At 41.4% G+C, this 14,868-nt stretch overlaps 1 protein-coding gene across 2 annotated transcripts in view; it reads right to left on the minus strand.

The window, feature by feature from the left end:
* TLK2 (tousled like kinase 2) overlaps window positions 1-14,868 on the minus strand; it is a 42,328-nt gene that overhangs the window by 20,508 nt on the left and 6,952 nt on the right. For both annotated transcript variants that reach the window (XM_026864685.1, XM_026864686.1), the window contains 7 exons: window positions 12,490-12,561; window positions 9,923-9,992; window positions 8,826-8,869; window positions 7,629-7,724; window positions 4,833-5,000; window positions 4,157-4,252; window positions 1,136-1,228 (listed from right to left, as the gene is read on the minus strand). In XM_026864685.1, the coding sequence (XP_026720486.1) occupies window positions 1,136-1,228; window positions 4,157-4,252; window positions 4,833-5,000; window positions 7,629-7,724; window positions 8,826-8,869; window positions 9,923-9,992; window positions 12,490-12,561 (639 nt within the window). The remainder of the gene's footprint in view (window positions 1-1,135; window positions 1,229-4,156; window positions 4,253-4,832; window positions 5,001-7,628; window positions 7,725-8,825; window positions 8,870-9,922; window positions 9,993-12,489; window positions 12,562-14,868) is intronic.

Below are 14,868 nucleotides of genomic sequence, written 5' to 3' on the forward strand. Positions count from 1 at the left end.
GGAGTTTTTACATTTAAGACCTCACCACAGCTACCAAGTCTCAAAATAGCTTAGTCATCCCTGGACTATCCTCCCTCTTTAGCCACAATACTGGCAGAGGAAAAGGATGGGGCAACTCCCTCTGCACTCTCAATTAAATTCATGTTCAAGTTACTATCCATCAGCCCTGCTATACAGACTGCTCCCAGCAACAGCTGCTGTTTTTAACACCACCACAGTGTACAGCAGTATTTTATGTGCAACTGTTTTCATTGATAAAAAGTTAAACTTAACCATCCCCTTTCCAACCAATAGCCTGGCTTCTGATTAAACAGTGAACAGTTAAAAAAAAAAAATAAAATCTATTTCCTGCTCATGGACTGTTTTCCACAAACCCACATGCGGTGCTGTGTTATGTCTCTACAAGCCCATCTTAGCATTTTTAGGTGCTGAGACCAGACACACAGAGATCCTTCCCTCTTCTCCCTTTAATGTTTTCTAATCCTTTTCAACACTTGACAAGAGATGCCTCGCCTCTCCAGCTGATGAAAGCTAAGCCAATCAGAACTCCTCCATTATGACGAGATCCTTGATTTAAACGTATTTATCTTTTACTGAAGAATACTAATGAGTTAAGAGAAGCTTTATCTTTTTTTTTGACCAAAAGATATTCTCGTCATCTCTGTATGTGTCACTGACTCATGAATGAGCATTTCAGAATACAACTGCCCAGTCTACTGAGAGGCTCCTGAACATGCTGCTAAACAAAAAGCAGAGCCAGCTCCTCAGTACTTAGAAGAGGGGAATAATTCTGCAAAGAAACATCTTAGGTTAACTAGCAAAATATACAAGCGTGCAACAGATGAAAGAAAGGCCAACAACACTGCTGAGGACAAACACACCTGAGCTACGATGGCTCTGCACTGTAGAGCCACAGTCACTGCTACACTGCTTGTGGATTCCAGCAGCCCAAACAAAAGCGTATCTACAAGCCAGACAATTATCTTGCAAGTAAGGGATAACCAGATTTGTTTCACCTTATGAGTGTTGGTTCTACAAACAGTATACAAAATCCTGCTCTGCAGCCTAGCTGGCACATGCATTCTAGGTACCTTTAAATAGCTTTTACAAGGGTTGTCCCACTTTAAATACTTACTCTTAATAAGTCATCTATCCTCCCCTCCTTCTTCTCCAAGTCAGAGTTCTTACTGTTTTCTAGTGCAGATATTTTTTCCATTGTGAGGTCAGACTGTAGGGAAAAATCACCATAAGCCACATTTAAAAACAGATGATATATTTCAGATAGTCAGCACGTAACATCACAGTGTAACCCCCGCTGATCTGAAAAGTTAGGCTTAAGAAGGAACTGATCCCTTGTATTCTAGCAGTCGGGGGAAAAACTTTCTCAATTCTTCATTTTCTTATTGCACGGTGGGCTCCTCCAGCATAGGAGGTTCAGTTAGCTAGCACAAAGCTGCTCAGGAGAGCATAAACTGGTAACACAGAGGGCTACAATACCCTGTGCGTTCTGAAAATTTTGGTTCTATAGTTGAGTTCTGCCCACTCCTTGGTGATCTCTGAGATTCACTGTCCCTTCCTGCAGTGAAACATAGCTTGTACAGGAAAAAGGCTTAAGAAAAAAAAACACCAAATCTCAACCCTCAGCTGGAATATCAAATTAACGAGATCTTTCATGGACACAGACAACCCCTGATAGACAAAAGACAATACCTATGGTTTCTAAGTCAGTCTTGATGGAAAACATGGGTCTTCATTTTAAAATATTACAACAGATTGACAGCAGGAATATTAGGCACAAGCCTTTGTTTCTGACAAACTGATGTATTAGTGCCCACTAGGAACAGGTGCTTTCGGGTTCTTGAGTGAAATCTATTTGAAAAGCTTTATGGGGTGCAGCACATCTCAAACACCTTCACCAGTGAAATAAGAGTTATACCCAGGAACAGAAGGCAAAAGACATACACTGTATTCTCTAGGAGCAGGAATACTTCCAACTCAGCACTGTCATTAATGGATGGGGAAGGGGAAGTCAGTATGTGCATGAACACAGCACCTAAAATAGCCAAGTCAACACAAGGGAGTCTCTCTCCATGACTGCATACACAGATTTCACATTTATGGCTAGCAAGCAACTACCCTGGTTCTGAGAAGAGTTAGCAAAGACTTACCTGTGGAGTTGTTATATAACTGTTCTCCAAATTTCAGGCTTGCCTGGAAGCTAACACCATGAAGTAAGATACAAACTTGGCTGACTGTTGTTTCTCTACATATGCTCAGTATGGGAAAGATCAAAAAGAACACCTGCCAGCACTGCACATCAAGCAAGATGAGCCTAAATCCCCAAAGACAAAGAGGAGGCCTGGGCAGGTCACCTCACTCCTGCCTCTGCTTGGTTTGTGCTTCCTGACAGCCTGCAGGAAGCACGTGCAGCAGAAGCTTTTGTCACTGAAGGCAACGAGAAGGCTGGCTGTTGAAAACCTAGGCTGCAGCCACTCAGCCAAGCAGCAGAAAGCTTCTTCAGTGACTGTTATGTCATTCTGCCAGGTGCACAGACATGCTCGCGCTGTGTCAGATGAAGTCATGTTTCAGGATGCATGCTCTTACATGCGACTTCATCACAACTCACCTTGCCTCAGAGCGCCTGGAGGGCCCAAGCACTGACCGAAAATGTTAAGAAAATCATGCTCATGCTGACTTGCTTTTGTCATTGCCAGAAATGATTCAAACTTGAAATCACTGAAGGTTTGTGGTTTTTTTAACCCTATCAACTCCAAACAGGTTTGGAAGGGAAAAACAAGAATGTGTGCATGTCCTCATCATGCAGCCAAGCATCTTCCTGGATTCTTAGCCTTAAGTGTATGCTACATGTAAACCTCTGGAGAACATCATGAAGCTAAGCAATGGCAGAAAGCATGCTCTGACAATGTCTTGCCCTTTTCAAAGAAGATGGACCTTGTGGGCATGTTGAGCACAGGAGAGAATAAAAACATCTTGCTCACTCCTGGTGGGACCACTATTTTAAGCATGGGTGTTGGACAGCAAAGAGAGAAAGGTTATCTCTGGCAGGTTCTGGAGTTATGGCATCATTCTCACACAAGAACTTTCCATGCACTAGCAAGAAACAGGGATCTTCACAGATCAGCATTTTAATGCTACAACAACAAATGTGACCCTAGTGATGTACAAGAGCTCATAGATTTAAGCCAGTACGTATCTCCAGAGGTAGAACTGCTGTCCTTCATGTACAAAGAACTTGTACCACCTGCTGGGGAAATGGAGAATGAGCTTCCCCCAGCAGTAAAATAATCTGACACAGACTGATGTAAGAAAAATGATTGACACAAAACTTGATTGTTTAAAAATCACTCAAGGGAAGCGTCAGTCACAGAGAAATCAGAGATGAAAATCAAAAGATTAAAAGCGGGCTTGGAGAAGAAATAAGCAAGGTGCACTGCAGATAGAGCTGAACATCCTTATAAGCAACAGAAGATGACGACACAGCTAAAAGTACATCTTGCAATAGAGCCACAAGAAGAATCTTAACAATTTAGAAGGCACCAAAACTACAGCAGTACAGCGAAAAGAGATAGTCCTCGACTCCAGGCCAGTGAAGCTGCTGAGAAGCACTGTCAGGAACACATCATGTTCCACCTTGACAGGACAAACTATTCCGTGGGTGTACTCTGCAGAGGTCAAAGAACTTTCAGCTAGACTGTGGATATTTGTACTGTAACAGTGTGGATGCACCCATGACCCAGCACTTGAATAGAGGCATTCACAACTATCACTCAGGTTTTCCATCACATCTTCACTTACAGAGAGAGGAAGAACATTCAGGACACAACAGAACCGAAACAGGTGTTTCTCTCCCGAGCACATACGCACAGAGCTGAAGAACTGCCCACAGTGCTGACACAGAAAAGCCTCAGTAACAGATTGAGCAAACTCCAGGAGCAGCAACTGAAAGCATCCTTTACAGGATAAGAACAAAGTTCAGTGATTCACTTCAATCAGTGGTTACAGACCAAGTTGGGGCTACTAGCTCTTTTCACTGGAAACATTACGTCTACTACAAGTGGCACCCTCTGGCGTGGAAGACAAGCTGCATCAAGCTTCAATCTCACATCCAAGAGATGTATCATCTAGTGAGCTATACCTGTGACTGTTTGTGCTGGATGGAAATCTGTTTTTGGGAAGTGCAGGAATGCTCAGTGTTCCCTGATCCGGTAGAAGATGGGCTGCCTTGCTGGGCCTGTAAAAGAAAGTTAGTGTATTGTTATATACTCCTCAGCATGATCACTCGTGCCCATGCAGACACACTTATCTTTACGTGGGAGGCGCAGCATGGCCTGGGTACCATACTTGCACGTTAAGGTTTAAGAATGCTCTAGAGATTTAGGTCAGTAAAATAAGAGAGTCAGTTTCTTTCAAGAAGCCTGGCCCAACCTGCTAAAAGACAAAGCTTTTAAAAGCTTAATATAATTCATGTCAGCTGAGATTAAGCAAGGCCAAAACAAACACTTCTCACAGCAAGACTATACTTCATTCTTTTGCTTTTTTGCATCTATCAGATTAGCCTCTCAGATGCTATTATTTTGATCTACATAAGGTTTTGAGTCGTTAACTTAAAACTCACATTATTTGAATAACCAAGCAAAGCCTGGGACCTAGAACTCTCCACAAGGAAGATGAACTTACCAGAAGATGGTAGACTTGGTCATCAATAAACCAGGCTGCACTTGAACCACTGTCTTTGAGCAGAAAAGCTTCAAATTCCCCATCCCTTAACTAGAAACATCCCTTAGGATTCAAATCTTTTCGGAGCTGCTCACCGAGACAAAAGTAAAACAGAGGCCACCTCCCCTCTGTGCCAGCTGCTCATTCTCTAGCCGCTGCTTCGCCAGCATCACCGACATCAGCGTTGGCAGAGCAGAGTGTTCCTCCTGCGGTTCCTTTGCTGTGCTGCCGTCTACCCCATACAGCGGCTGCTCCACTCGCCGCTGTAACACAGTCAAAAAAAATACAATGAACTTTTTTTTTTTTTTAAAGCGATTCTCTGACTCTGCCAAAACTGTTGTCAGCGAAGCAGCAGCTCAGGAATGGGCAGGCAGCGTGGTGAGGATCTGATAACTCAAACAGGACTCCTGGAGTGATTGTTCCAATGGCAGACATCAAAAAGTAGATGAAGTTAACCATTAAAGTAACAAATGAACACACAGGACAGAATTCCTTGTCAGTTAACACAGCCCCTTCCTTTGCAAAATAGGTTGTAGATCCGAAAATCTTAGTGCATTGCAATTTTGGTCAGGGCATTCAAAATTACACTGCTTGATGTTTTTTAAGGAATCATTTTTTAAAAAGCCAATGTCATGATACATTCATTATTCTGGTGAAGTAAATTGAGTCAGAACTGCTAAATGTCAGCAACCTAACCATGTCTAGGACCCAGATGTCACTGCAAGCTCATTTCTGTCATTACAGCTGGGACCAATCTCCTGCAAGATAACCAAAGTACTAATGCGTTTCTGAAACCTTTTAAAGATGAATTACATCTCTTAAAGGCCAGCTCCTTTCTCCTGCAGTAGACTCATTTTCCAACTGTGATACAGGATCCAGGTTCAATAAGAACAAGAATCATCTGAGCTACATTGATTACAGCTCTCAGAATCTCATTGCTCTCGCTTTAAAAGTCAGCTCATCACTGCCAAAATTTGGCAGTCTGGGTAACAGTCACCTAAGTCCTTCCAAGCTGTCACATAGGAAGTAAACAGTTTCAGGCTTCGGTCTTTCTTAAAACCTAAATTGCAACCTGAAGCATATTTTCTGGCTAACATTACAAATGTCAAGAGTGTGCTTTCCTCCCCAAAAGAATGCTTGTATGTGAGAGCGACCTCACAAGAACGTGAAGACCTGCAGCTCATTCTTCTGATCAAAGGAGAAGCAAGGCAATTCAAAGCAGTCAAGAGATTTGAAGACAAGAAGTAACATCCTGAAGCCATTACAATTCCTCCTCAAGTTCTGATTGCAGAAAACTTCCAGTACAGCATAGATTAATTCACAGATTTGGAGGAGGTTTGTCTCATTGTGAGAGACATTTTAACACTGCTCCCTTCCTAGACCATACAGACATCTGTAATGGGCAAGATACTCAATCTTCTCCAATTTTCATTCATCCTCCCATTTCTGGGGGCTTAGCTCAAACCATTGATTCTGACAGATCTTGCAAATGCACATAATATTTTGTTGTGAACAAGCAAACATCACAGGTTTAGCTGCAGGAGTAAAGAACAGAAGAAACACAAAGAGCACCCGCATAAGGTCAGACACAAACTGACCTAGCTGGAACTAACTGTAACATCAGTGCTCACCACATGAGAAATGCTCTGTTCAAACTTTTACCAACTTGATACATACAAGTGTAGAAGAAGAAAATCAAAGGAAGAATCCACTTGTCACGTTATAAACACTTGTAGGGTCTCTCATCTGTTGGAATAAAGAACTGTCCCTAATACCTCACACATCTGCAATATTCAGATATGGTATTTCTTTCATTAACTTCTCTTTAAAGAGATGTATTAATGAATTAATATGAGATAGGAAGAAGGGTCATTCAATTAACAAGATATATTTTAATTTTTAGAAACATAAAAATATCTAGAAGCATATGTGAAGCTCTCCCTTAAAGCAGCATTATAAAACTTCCGAAATCCAGCAGCACATACTGAATTCTAAGCAGAGCATTCAGTGTTGGGATTGAGTTCAACACACGTTCATGAACTCTGCAAAGGTCTCTGCAGAATAATGTAATCGGTCAAGACTCTGCATTTTGCTTAGGAAATATTAACCCCTCCCACAATGCTCCATACTTCTGTGGCACTCAACAAATGCTGAAAAGTTTTAAAGAGGGGCCCAGGCAATAGTCAAAACTACAGAGCAGACACCAGAGCCTCTGAATATTGCTTTGCTAGTTGAAAGAAATTTCTTTAGCTGCTCTGTGCTAAAATGGCTTAAAAATACCGGTTATTTCTTCACATTCAGATCTTGCAGAAACGCTGCAACAGCAAGACGGAACTACATAACAAAAAAATAGCAACAAATGTGCATGTATATGCATTTCTTCACAAGCTTTTGCTCATGCTCCTTACAAGCTACATGGAGGTAAAGAGAAGCGAAAAACCTTCCCAATATAATTATGGTATGCAGGGTTTTCAGTATACCCAAAAGGTCCAAACAAGATGGGAATATCACTGTACTAGTGCTATACAAACACACAACATACTCCCAACTCGATGGAGCAGCTCATGAAGATAACTAATATGTCAGTTCCAGCTTTTCAGGACAACAATCTATCTGCAATCACATAGCTTCTTAAAGACATTCATTTTGCATGCTTTTAGCTCAGATATTTCTATGTTACCACTGGACTAGCCACTGTTACAGGGTTCTAGACACCTGGCTCTGCTGCAAGAACCCAGTTTCAGATTTAGAGAACTGAACAGAGAATAAGCCAAATCACTCACTGAGAGACACTTCTTCCCTTGTTCAGAATGTTCTATTACCTGTCCGAAGCATGGCCACCAACCTAATCAGTGCCAACCCACCAGCTCTGTCCCAGGGAGAACACTTACCGGCAAAGGGTTGGATAAGGAATGCTGCGGTGATGATCTGGCGACGGGCGGCACACTTCTACCGGGACTGGTTCCTGGGCCACTTCCCCCAGCAAACTGGCCAAAGGAACAGAGTTGATCATCAGTAATTCCACAGGGATATTATATTTACACAAGTTTAACCGAGACAGAAGAAACACGTTAATCTTCAAAACGAAGCCTTATAGGCTCTAAGGACTCATTTAAACAAACTGATGATGATCTAAGACATAAACCTTAAATTTTCATGCACGGTTTTCAAAAACAACAGCAAAAGGAAGTACTTCAGGCAAACGTTCACATGCGCACTGAGTACATTTTTCATTTTAACACAAAAAGATATAAACCTGCACACTTGAATACATGTCATTTACTGGATAAAATTAAAAAGGCTATTTCCTATGAGGAGGTGTGTCTCTCTGTGCACCACACAAGTGGTAGGAAATGTGCACCTCCACTGAGGCATCTGTGCCAGTCACTGTTGACGACAGGACAGGTAAGCAGCTGGGCAACTGGTCTAATTGGTAGAGAGATTCCTATGTTCCTGCACCACACATTGTACCATACTTAGAAAAAACTTTAGCCAAGAAAAAAGTGCTAATAAGCATTTAATTTCTGACTCTAGGTTAATTCAGTAAAATAGAGAACAAATGTTAAGAGAAAACCTAGAGCTCTGGACTGTGCAGACCTAGAAAAAAATACAGAGACTATGCAGTAAAAAGAATACTGATTTTTACAATGTCCATCATTGTTTTGGGGAGAGGTCTCCATCTCCCCAGTGGTGCCAGCCTCCCACGGCAAGCTTTTCTAAAGAGAGAACCTTGTAAACAACTTCCTACTCAAATCAGCAGGACTTGGCAGGTAGGATCCTTTGCAGCACTGGACCTGTATCAAAATAGGTTTGCACACAAGGAGATACCCTCCAATGTTGCTGCTCTCTTCAAAATTTGCTTTATCAACTGTGCAAAGAAATGTTAATTTAAAAAACAACTTCCAAAAACCTCATATCCTCTACCTAATCAGATTTGAGCATATCAGATTAACACTGTCAATCAATGACCCCGAGCTATTATTTAACATGATGGATCCTGTAACAGAAGTCATATTACTGACTTTCATCTACAGATTTTGCAAAATGTGAATTCATGCAGATTTCTCAAAGAACGTAAAGATGCTTACCTCAAAATAATCACTAATTTTATGTCCTCTAGGAGTGCCTTTTCCTAAAAAGGAAAACAAAGGATGAAACTAAGAGTTGATATTTTTAAGTACATAAGTCATGACGCCGCTCAGAAAAACTACTCCTATTTTGACACTCCTTTCCCCGTAGAAAGGTGCAATACCTATCACAACAAAAGCTGCTTCGAAACAAAAGACTGCCCCAGGGTTACAGCTCTTGTGCTGTGTTGGGAGGGTTTACAGTTGACAATTCAATTAACTCTCAATTCCAAACATGTCAAATCCAATCAAACAGCATTTGCACTTGATAAAGTACTTAGAAAACACTAAACGTCATTGAATGTTGCATAGAATCTCCAAAATTTCCTTCAAGATAAGGACAGAGCAAAGGGTACTTTTACTTCTCCGCCTTCGGGTAAATGACTACATCTCAGATCGCTCAAGCACTCCTATAAGGGTTAGAGACACAATTAGTGGTGGTTTAATACCAGCTCATTAAAAAAAACTTAACCCTTTTTTCTTATCATCAAAGCAGTTCTGTCAACACAATTCCCGTTACTTTCTTGTTGAAGAGCAAAAGAAATTGAAACCTGCCTCTAAGCCCATTTGCTAGAAAATCTGAACTTGGACTTGAATACGCTGGGTCTTTCTTAGTGCTCTGAGACAGTACTGCCTGCTTTATACTTGAGCACAGTTTGTTCTCTATTTGTTATGGTGAGAACTTACTCTAACAAGGCAGGCATACATCTCAAAAACGCAAGGAAGAGAGTACAGCCTGTATTTTCAAGTCTGGCTGCTGTATATGTAGTGACGTGGGACCAAAACAACACTTCAGAGAAGCCATATTAAGCCTTTGGGCAGTCTGGCCTATAAAAATGCAATAGTTTGTATGAATAAGCTGAAGATGAGTATTTTTCTGCCAATGAGGCTAACTAGGCTCCCAGAAGAGAACTACACCATCATGGAGTAGTTTATAACAAGCTGCCTGACACACCCTTGAGAAGAACCATTAGTTTCCTAGGACACTGACTGTGCAAAACGTGCACAAAATACCAACCATGCAGAAATCCCGCAGCAGGGTCAGGAGAATGAATTACCTTGACTGGTCTCATATGCTTCTGCTTTCCTTTTTCTATTCCGCTGGTCATTCTGTTTTTTCTCAGGAGTCTGTTAAACAATACTTCAAAATTAACATTTCTGCAGTTATTCCAAGATTTAAAGAAAATGCCAAAACACAATAATCTGTTCCGTATCCCCAGTGGCCATTTCACTTCTCTGGTACATTTGTTTCTACTGCTGGTACTTAAAGAAACAACTGCTCTCAAATAGCTGCTACCTTCGGATATATGTACTGCAGAGGGGAGAGAACATGGTTAGGAATGAGGTTAATTTTTTTCTATTTCAGCTGCAGCAAGGCAGCCTCAACTGCCCAGCTACCTCACATGGTTAGCAGAACAAGTTCAAACACTTATAAAAACCTGCATAAACCATCTCACAGTGATCGCAGTACTGGTACAAGAGGAGCAACAAAAGGAGGTTTGAGTACAGGCATATAAATTTGCAGTCCAGTGGCTACTCACAGTCTACCAGGACAATTCACCTTGCCAGCAGCTAATGCTTCTTCCCAAAGCCCTTTGCAGATGGCTACAAGAACTATCCTGTCCACTGGCACACAACTGCAACCTCACACCAAACAAGGCAGAGCTCCCCAAGATGGCAGCCAGGAGAAAGCTGCCACGGAGGCAGAAATTCATCTGGACGTGTCTCTCAGTAAAGTCAAGGCCTGATTGCATCTGCCATTTCTGTGAGCAACCAGAGACCTGTGGGGCAGCTCATCAGTGGACAGCAGTATATTTCTGCACAGGCACAATACAGAGCACAAGTGGAAGGCTCGAAGCCTCCAGAAGCATCAGGCCCATCTGCCTGTGCAAGGCTGGCAAACCTAGACACACAAGGGTGGAGAAGACCCTGGCATGGTGCTTCCCCTGTCACCAGGGTCACCTCTGTGGCCAAACCTGCTGAAAACATTAGGAAGCACTACACTAGAAGCAGCTTACTGAGGTTGCTGGAATGAAAGATACCTTGTCATTTCCATCACCAACGTCATTTTAAAAACATCTCTTATCCCAAAGGGTCCCAAATAATTTCCGAGCTATATGCTTTACAATCACCACTAAACTATAGCCTGGGGGCAGGAAGAAAACCACAGTGTGCAAAACACAAGTCTGGGGAAGGGAAAGCCATGGCCAGAAAGTTTGTGGTAAACCTAAGTTGCATGCTCTTTGGAAACCAAAGTCCAAAGTACCCTGTTTAAAGATCTCTGCCAAAGACTTGCACACAGCAAGCACAGAAATCAATCTACCTCCTTTAATAGGATAAAAAGGATAAAGCTGACACAGCCAGAATCTAAACCTGGCTGTGTCCCCAGTGGATGCTGGACATCTACAGTCCCATGTTACCAGCTGGGCAGTCACCGACATGTTATTGTTTTGGTGAGAGGACAGAGGGGATGTTAAGACAAAGGTGGCTATTGTGTCTGCAAAGTACTTGTTAGAATGAGGGGACTGAAAACTCCATAACTATCTTGAGACTTGCTGTGCCAGCTCCTGTATGTGTAAAAGTCAATGACATAGCCTCCTCACTGCGTAGTGAAGTGCAACTCATGAACAGCGTTGGCATGACTGCAACACCACAGGCTCCATTACAGCCTCCATGGAACTGCAAGCATATTAATGAGATGCAGTTTGAGTTGTTTTTCCATTCAAGTACTTACATAACAAAAATTACACACAACATTATCTGGTACAGACCGAAAATCTACCAAGGAATGCTAGATTTGATTATGTCAGCTTGGTCAATGTAAATCACTCCACAGAAGTTCATAAAAACCTCAAGTAAAATAAGAATGAATATTCAGTTTTCCACTATTAACTATACTTACTTGTATGGAGTTCAAGACACTGTGTTCTTGAAAGACTTAGCTTCACCAGACACCTCATATCAGTACTGCCACATAACAGCAGGAAATATAATCCAAAACTTACCTGATAACCACGTGGAAAGTTCTTTAAACGCATAAGAAAATGCATTTAAATTTGAGATTTTACTTTATTGATGTGAAATTTTAAAGTAAAAATGTAACTCTACCATTCATTTTGCTGCTCTAGCAAGTGTTTTGAAATAGTTAATCCTAAAGCAGAGAGATTAAACAGGGACAAAGCATCAATTTTCACCTCTCCACACTTCCACAGAGCGATTCATAAAAATGCTCCGCTTTGTACAGACTTCTGCAAATTCACGTATTTGATAGGTAAGGCAAACTTTTCCGTTAATGCTCTCTGACTTTCAGTTTGGCCAAAACTGCATCCAAAACCAGCAAACAAATCATAAAGCAGTTGAAAATTTCGTAAGCTGAGCTTTACGAATGCTGTGTTTTTGGGGTTGGGTAAAATTTGCCTGCTATGGTGGGAAGTTTCAAGGAGGACTGTGGCACAGCATGGTCCAAAGACTGTAGGCTTAAGATCCAGACTAAATACTTCCACTAGTCCCCTTCACACCCCGAACAAAGAACAGAGTTGCTCACTCTCACACAATTCCTTCTGTGTTTTGAGTTTAGTCATGTCCACCTTAAACCCGATTACCATGAGGATTTATGCCTGCTTACCTCCAATTCTTTATCACTCAGAGAACCCACGCTGCACAAGCTCTGGTTGGAAGACTCACTATTTAATGGACCCTAGTGAAAAACAAGCAAAGACTGTTAGAAACAACTTCCATACAAGGCAGACACGTCCTATCAAACATTGCATCTCTAGGCTAACTACGCTGCTCTAAGTCACGAGGATACAGCAGCAACACGGGTCAAATACCTGGACACATGATGGGGCATTAAAAAACTTCAGAAGTTGTTTGGAGCAAGATGGAAGTCGGACTGCCAGTTGGACAGTCTTTTCTCAGTATACTGATCCAGCCTTTGCAATGATATTTCTGCATCAATTTATATCCCAACTGCCGTATTTGATCACATCCACAAAACAGCCCAGGCAGTATACATAAAAGTGTAAGACAACTGGTTTGAGAAACAAAACTTCTGATTTCTTGAGTAGCAGTAGTTCCAAGCTCAGCTCTTCAGGCAAGCATCTGCTTGACCCTGGGCTAAGAATTCAGAGGCATCTTCCATCTGGCAAGGCAGCTATTACTTTCACCAGATGCTGGCAGTATCACTGATTTTTCTTTACATGCGTAATTTTAATGCTTTTTTTAAACACTAAGAAAGTGAACAAGTAGAAGTTGTGCTAACGGCAGTACAACTGGCACCCATAAGACAATCTCTCCCACCAGGCTACTTTACAGACCTATGGCTGACCTGCCAACAGAGCAGTTGCTTCTACCAGGCTAACACACAAATTCAAGAGGCTGGAATAGATTTACTGAAATAGTATCCAAGTACCTAAAAGAGTCTGCCTGCACCTTTGCAGGCTCTACTGGATATCTAAAAATGCAGATGTGTATCCAAGCAGTTTTCAAAATTTTTTAAATCTATTATCAAAATTGGTTTTAAAAGGAAAAGTGAATCATGCAAAGTCACTGTGTTTTAGCCTAGTGCTCTGACACAAAAGTATCCTCCTACAGATCTAACTTAAGAAATCTAGACGAATTTGACAAAGATATAAAAACAAGATTCACAATTACTGATGGAATGTATTAACAGGAAGAATGACATGATAAAGCCACCTCTCCATTAATAACTTGTGAGCATCTTTTCCCAAAGATTCATTCTATTTTAGCATTCTTATTTTTGCAGTAACCACTTCCCACCAATCAATCTTTCCTCAAGGCAAAGCCACTTCTCATTACATACTTGAGCAGAAGACTTATGGGAGGGGTGGGGGAGAAGCCTTAACATCACACAGAAATCTCCCAGCAGATTATTTTTGAGGAGAGCAGTTCTCCCTTCCCCATTTATGAGACAAACATGACCACCACATTAAACCTGTGATGCAACTGCCTATTACTAACCCCCATTTCGAAGCACACATTCACAGAAAGTAAAAATTCCATTTACTTTCTGTATTATACTGTGAATATTAACTACCAACTTTGTTTCTCCCAGAAGGACACAGTTGCTTCAACAACAAAAAAACCCCAACCAAACAACGCTTGAACAGCTCAAGAAACTACACACTTAGCATTCCCTTTTAAAAGCAAATTACTTTTAAGAAAAATTGCAGATTTATACTCTTTAAGCCCTACCATTACCTCTTCAACTCATCACACAAATAGTTCAAGACCAGAAAGTTATTTTACCTCATCCCTTCAGCAATACAAAAGCTTAAAATTTAGTTGCTTTTAAACAAAGAAGCCTCACCACCTAATATGATGGTTCACATATCTCACAGGTACAACTCTTGGTTATTCCAGTGATTCATTCCCTGGCCAACTGGACTTAACAGAAGGACCAACACTAACCTTAGCTACACTCACATGAAGGCCTCATTGATTAAAAAAAAAAAAAAGTATGTATCTTACAACAAGTGACAACAGAAAGTTAATCTTTTCACCCATATAAAAAACTTGATTATAAACTGCACCAACGCTGTCCTCTAAAATCCTTCACTTCCTCTCCTGAACTCAAACTCTACCAGCACGTCCAAAACATTAGCCTTCTGTGAAAGCTTTAGTAGGTGCAGGAGCATCTAAACAAATTAGCATTTGCTGGTCTCAGATGGACAGGCTGAAGTTCTGACATAATAAAGATGAAACTGAAAGCTGTTTCCACATTTGCTTAAATCTTGCCGCCTCCATTTTGCACATGGACAGCAAGTGACAGGAGCAGCTGCTCCCAAAATGCCACATTTGAGCTTTTCAGGAACACTGTGGTTGAAAGGGTGTGCCAGTGGCTTACGAAGGGCCAGTGTTTCAGCAGCAGGCCTGTACTCTAGGGTCACCTGGAGAAATTAACGGATAGTTAGAAATGATCCCAAGGATTATTTTTTTTTTTTCAGAAATAAGTTTATCCTCTCCAGTACAAAATTCCACTCAG

This window comes from Athene cunicularia, assembly GCF_003259725.1.
Source record: "Athene cunicularia isolate RWA chromosome 27 unlocalized genomic scaffold, athCun1 chr27_part1, whole genome shotgun sequence".
Taxonomy (NCBI): Eukaryota; Metazoa; Chordata; class Aves; order Strigiformes; family Strigidae; genus Athene; species Athene cunicularia.